Source organism: Impatiens glandulifera, chromosome 3 (assembly GCF_907164915.1).
Source record: "Impatiens glandulifera chromosome 3, dImpGla2.1, whole genome shotgun sequence".
Lineage (NCBI taxonomy): Eukaryota > Viridiplantae > Streptophyta > Magnoliopsida > Ericales > Balsaminaceae > Impatiens > Impatiens glandulifera.
In genome coordinates, this window is record NC_061864.1 from 58,492,600 (window position 1) to 58,498,599 (window position 6,000).

Here is a 6,000-nt window from a genome sequence, read left to right on the forward strand (position 1 = left end):
ACGTTTGGACTAAGACCGAATACCTTTAATATTCTATTTTTATAATTTTTACAAGACATTTTTGTAATATTAACATTATATTTATTTATAATTTAATTGAAATTTGGATAAATTAGTGATCCAACGTAATAATAAATGTAATATTTATTTGATTAATAGTTACAATCTGATTTAAATAAATAAAAAATAAACCCTTTTGAATGATTATATTTTATCATTAAATTTAATTAATAATAGAACATATGATTGTTGAATATATTAAATTAGATGTGTCAAAAAATTAATTGAGTCAAAATTATGTTAACCCAGTCAAAAAAATGTTAAACTGCTAAAAATTATTCTAAACAGATAAAAAAAAAAGTTAAACGGGTCATAATTAAGTCAAATGGTTCAAGATCGTTAAACAGGCAAAAATTAAGTTAAACAAGTCAAAATTAAGATAAACATGTCAAATTAACTTAAACTAATAAAAAAACGTTAAACAGACATGTCAGTAAAACAATAGATACCCAACTTTTGAGATTGATAATGAATTAAAACAAAAATGTATGGTGTAATATAATTTTTTTTAAACATGCTACAAATGAATTTAAATCTAAAATACTTCAAACTTATATTACAACACCTCAATTTGAATCATTAGAAATAAATATAGAAGGAACAAAAATCATCATTCATTTCATTTAATCAACACTCCACTTATAAATTATAAATGACAACTACTACTTTGTCAAGAGGCCAATATGCTTTCCCTTCACGAAGAACTTGTCACAACATTCAAGCTGCAAACCCGACAAACAGAAAACACAATCACAAAATAACAAAGAATAAAATAGAGACCAATGATATTGCAAAGTATCACAAACAAACCTTTTGTTTCAAGTAAGCCAAACCATCTTCCTCGGACGAAAAGTTTGCCAATGCAGTTGGTGCCTTCTCATCAAGAAAAAACTTAAGTTGTTTCAGCTTCAATTTCTGCCCTGGTGCCTGAAATGAGAATTCATTCAGCTTTAAGGAAAAGAAATCGGTAGTATAATCTTTTTTGCAACAGTTGGTTATTAATGTGGGCATACTTGACGAAGAAGCTTCTTGCAAAGCTTTTTCAGCTTCACTTTTGGCTCGTTGCTATTCTCCATTCCCAAATTATCTCCGTCATGAGAATCAGATGATTCCTCATTGTCGCTTTCAGATGATTCTTCATTGTCGCTGTCAGATGATTCTTCATTGTCGCTGTCAGATGATTCTTCATTGTCGCTGTCGTCGAAAGATGTTTTCTTACCTTGGAAATAGCAACCCGCTATTTTCTTGGGTCCATCTTTAATACCCAAACCTTGTTTTCCTGATGTTGCCTTGTTCTGCATCATACAATGCAAGACTTACGCATAAATAACTTGAGCATTGATTTGGGTTATGAAAAATTGAGTTATTTGGATAAAAACGTTTGGATGATTTTTTTTTTTGGTTGATGAATTGAATGATATGATTAATAATAAGACTAATAAAAAGATGGTGACTTATTCTATGATTATTCAAATAACCCAATCTTAACAAGGCAATGTTTATCAATACTATAATTTGAATCAATATCATGGACCTCATTCTGAAAATTGTTTTTGTATCTGGATCTTTCCAAACTTAATTTTTTTTAGTTAAGTCTGTATCTGAAAACAGATCTAGATACATAAACAGTAAGTGTTTCCAATCAATTTGGAAACACTCACCCCATTTGAAAACACTTTGGTTTATTAATCATGTGGAGAAACTATCAATAAATTTCGCAATATGTGTCCATTAAATTCAAAAAATTCTCAATCCAAATGTGATTCAATTAGATCCATCCATACATGGATGAGAATTTTAACAGATAGTGTTTCCAAATGATATTACATGTATTTTAGACAATTTTCTTAACTGGGTGTCAATCCAACCCATTTGGAAACGGGTGTATGCAAACCAGTCTGGCTCAGATTCAGCTACGCCTAAAGGCACATATTATATACCAAGTGTGAATATGTATATAGAAATTCATTAGTGGTTTCACAGTTCCATATCCAAAAAGTGTTTCCAAATGAATCATTATCTATAAACCCTAGTTTATCATATTTCTTCTATAAACCCTAGATGTGTCAGCTACACAGTTTCAATCAATTAATTCAAAATGATACATACTTGAACAAGATTATAAAGATTCTCCTGATCATCTTCACAAAAAGAAGTCCTCTTATTGCAAGAGAGACGCTTCTTTCTTCTAGATTCAGCTCCTAAAACACCTCCAGATACAAATCCAAGCTTATATCCCCACCAATCTAGTGGAATTTCTTTACTTTTTGTTCCTGCAATGTGTTTTTCAAATTTACACCCTAAAAGCTAAAAGAGCATAAAAATACGGTTCCAAATCCCATGGAAGAGTAAAACGTTACCTTCAACCACGTAAATGAGATTTTGAGATGGAGAGTTTGGCTCCGACAGAGTTCTCTTACGAGATTCCTTAACTTTCTTACCCTATACAATGAAATATAAACAAAGAATTCAAAAACAAAATCTAGTTCAAGTAACAGAAAATAATCCTTTGCCTGACTCACAAGTATTCCTTCAAGACAATTTGACGAGTTCCCGAGATGAGCTTTACTCCACTCCCTCTTTTTATACCTAATATTAAGCAAACATAAATCAATTTTTAGAAGAAAATTGATGAAGAACATGAAAATGAAATCCTAATTCACCTTCCTTGAGGCCTTGTAGTTTTGACAACTATATTATTTATAACTTTGGATTCTTTAGGTTCCTTGTCTTCTTTAGTTTCATCTTGTGCATCATTGATCTTATCTATTTTAATCGTACCTTCATCATTGCTCTCTTTTGCTTGCTTCAGAAACAAAACAATTAGGTCAGAATAAGATCAAAATGTTATTTAGGAAGATTGATAATCACAGAAGTGTAAAATTACCACATTCAACCTCTTGAGAATGCTGTCAAATTGGGAAGTATCAAAGCCCCAACTTTTCTTGGCCTCTTCTACGCCAATTCCTGGAATAAATCTATGGTAAGGCAATAAATCTAAGGAAAATTACAAAATTGATAGACAATTACCATTAGTGTCCTGTTTGTTCTTGACTCTAACATATCCTTTTATCCCTTGTTTATCTTTACCGAGACCCTCACCTTCTTCCCATCCCTGCGATTGACTAAATTTAGTTCATGAAAAGACTAAGAAAGTAACGTACTTCAGATCAGCCTTTCAGCTCTTTGAATATTTTGAATCGGAAGAATTGAAAAACAGAGACTTACCATTTGTTTCATAAGACGAAAAGCGGCGGACTTTCGGGGGATTCCAACGTAGCAAACAGGAGCTTCGGGCGCCGTCATGGTTTCCGCGCTGTCGTCTTCTCGCTCTCTCTCTCTCTCTCTTCCCCCCCAAAAAAAAAAGTTGTGAATTCACGATCGGAGGGGGAGAGGAGAGAGGGTTCCGAGAAGGAACTCAATAAGCCCTAGAACGGTGGTGAAGGCGGTTAGCCATGGTTAGAACTAGAAGTGGCCATCAGTAATCTACAGCCGTTAGATTGATTTACTTATCCCACACATCGTATGACACAATCGATTTTTTTATTTATTTTAATTTTCAAAATATTATTTTTTTTATATATAAAAATAGATAATTAATTTTTAATTAATTACCCATATAATATCTCTAAATTAATCTCAATTTTAATCACTAATAAAGATAAAAGATAAGTTTAAATTTCCTTAAAAATTACCATTTTTTTAACACGTAATCTCATTTATTAAAAACACACTGAAGGGGAGCAGTATGAGAATTAAAACAATATTTATCAAATTATTGACTAAAATGAAATTGTCGCGAAAAAAAATAATAAGAGAGAGCGAGATTTATAGATAGTTGTTTCCATGACTTCATCATATGAGATATTCCAATTTTGATAAATGGTCCAATTTTGTTGAGTAACGGGATTCTGTCTTCAAATGTTTGTTTAAAATAAAATTAATTAAAAAATTGATAAATCACCATAAATTTTAAAGTTTAAAAGTCTATTTAATAATAGAGTTATTATATTTCTGTTTAATAGGTTTCTTAACTAATATTAATTTTGAATGTTTAAAAGTCACGAAGATTTAGAAGTGTACGAGTTTTTTTATCCTATTATAAATAGAATAATTGTATTTGTAGATAAAATGAAATAAAATATCTTTTGAATCCTATTATCTTGATTTTGTGAGAGAATACGATGATTGTCCACCAACGTTTCAAACAAAGTGGTATCGGAGCGATGATGTCTTTGATATTCCAATATCCGCATCTTGCGAAGGACAACTATGATAGTTGGTCTATCCGAATAAATACATTATTTGGTTCCCAAGGTGCATGGGAAATCGTAAGTAGTGGGATTGTCGAACCTGGTGAAGATGCGACGTTGACCCTGATTCAAGCGATCAAGAAAACAAAAAGAAGGATCGACATGCCTTTTATATCATCCATTAGTGTTTAGATGATACTACTTTTGAGAAAAAGTAAATGCCTCAAAGGTCGAAGGAGGCATGGGAAATTCTAGAAAATTCTCATAAGGGAGTTGTTAAGGTAAAAAAAAAGCACAGCTTCAAATTTTATGGGGAAAATTTGAAGCTCTTCATCAGGAAGCGTCGGAGTCTATTTCAGACTATTTCATGGGGGTCTTATCTATTATCAACTAGATGAAACGAAATGAAGAAAGCATAGAAGACGTTCGAGTAATCGAGAAAATTTACCCTCTCTACATCAAATATTTGACCATGTAGTGGTTGTAATCGAAGAGAACATAGATTTGGAGAAACTCTCAATCAACGAATTAAATGAATCGTTACGGGTGCATAAGGAACAGATGAACAAACACAAAAAGGAGTCTTTAGAGCAAACCCTTCTATTCAAGCATTCGTTTGGAGAAAATGGGAGTGTAGTTCATCGAGGTCCTAGTCGAGGTCAAGGTTATTCTTGTGGTGGCGGCCGAGGATGTAACAAAAATTCAAATGTCAAGAGAACAAATGATGAAAAGCCTCGAGGAAATCCGAGAGGTAGTGGTGGTGGTAGAGGAAGAGAAAAATGATGCGAACGAGGGCAAGGAAGTGACAGATACGAGAATGGATACAAAAAGTCACACGTTGAGTGCTACAATTGTCACAAATTGGGTCATTATACTCGTAACTACTTGTATGCCAAGGAAGCAAAAGTAGAAGTCAATCTCACGGAAGAGAAAAAAACTGAGGAGTCGACGTTGTTGTTGGCGCTAAATCAAGAAGTTATTGGAGGACTTGACAACGGTGCGAGTAACCACATGTGTGGCGACAAGTCGAAATTTGTTGAGATTCAGAAAAATGCAACTGAAATATCATGTTCGAAGATGCTTCAAAAATCTAGATTTAAGGCAATATACCATTTTGTTTCGGATGAAGGATGGTACACACAAGTTTATTTTCGATGTGTACTATGTCCATAAATTAAAGAGTAATATTTTGAGTTTGGGGCAACTCATGGAAAGAGGCTACCAGATTTTAATGAAGGGTCGTAATCTTTGGCTACGAGTTGGAAACGCTAATCTAATTGCGAAGGTGACGATATCGAAAAATATGATGTTTTTGCTTCCTATTCAAACTGAAGAGCCAAATTGTTTGCAAGTGTCTATGATAGATCCTTCATGGTGTTAACACATGAGGATGTGACATCTTAATTTTAGTGGCCTAAAAATGATGTCCAAAAAGAAAATTGTGAAGGAATGCCTTTAATCAATCATCTAGATCAACTTTGTGAAGCGTGTCTTCTAGGAAAACACGCAAGAAAAACTTTCCGAAGGAAACAACGTCAAGAGCAAAAAAGCCGCTCGAATTAATTCATGTCGATGTATATGGATCGATCAAACCATCGTCTTATGGTCAAAATAATTATTTCTTATTTTTCATCGACAATTATAGTCGGAAGACTTGGGTTTATTTCATGAAAGAAAAATCTAAGTG

The 6,000-nt window shown here is 32.9% G+C and overlaps 1 protein-coding gene across 1 annotated transcript; it reads right to left on the reverse strand.

Moving 5' to 3' along the window:
* Positions 1 to 843: 843 nt before the first annotated feature.
* Positions 844 to 3,506, reverse strand: LOC124931707 (G-patch domain-containing protein 1-like). Its single transcript, XM_047472233.1, has 9 exons — positions 3,289 to 3,506; positions 3,091 to 3,175; positions 2,948 to 3,027; positions 2,724 to 2,866; positions 2,583 to 2,649; positions 2,421 to 2,502; positions 2,170 to 2,333; positions 1,074 to 1,355; positions 844 to 987 (listed from the first exon to the last, which is right to left on the reverse strand). Exons 1-9 carry the CDS (start codon positions 3,364 to 3,366, stop codon positions 859 to 861), a joined length of 1,110 nt encoding a protein of 369 aa, XP_047328189.1. The 5' UTR covers positions 3,367 to 3,506; the 3' UTR covers positions 844 to 858.
* Between the last annotated feature and the right edge of the window lie 2,494 nt (positions 3,507 to 6,000).

Coding starts and splice junctions, on each gene's coding strand:
- LOC124931707 (XM_047472233.1), bottom strand. CDS start 3,366: ATGACGGCGCCCGAAGCTCCTGTTTGCTACGTTGGAATCCCCCGAAAG. Junction 3,028..3,090: donor GAACAAACAGGACACTAATG/GTAATTGTCTAT, acceptor GATTTATTCCAG/GAATTGGCGTAGAAGAGGCC. Junction 2,867..2,947: donor TTCTCAAGAGGTTGAATGTG/GTAATTTTACAC, acceptor TTGTTTCTGAAG/CAAGCAAAAGAGAGCAATGA.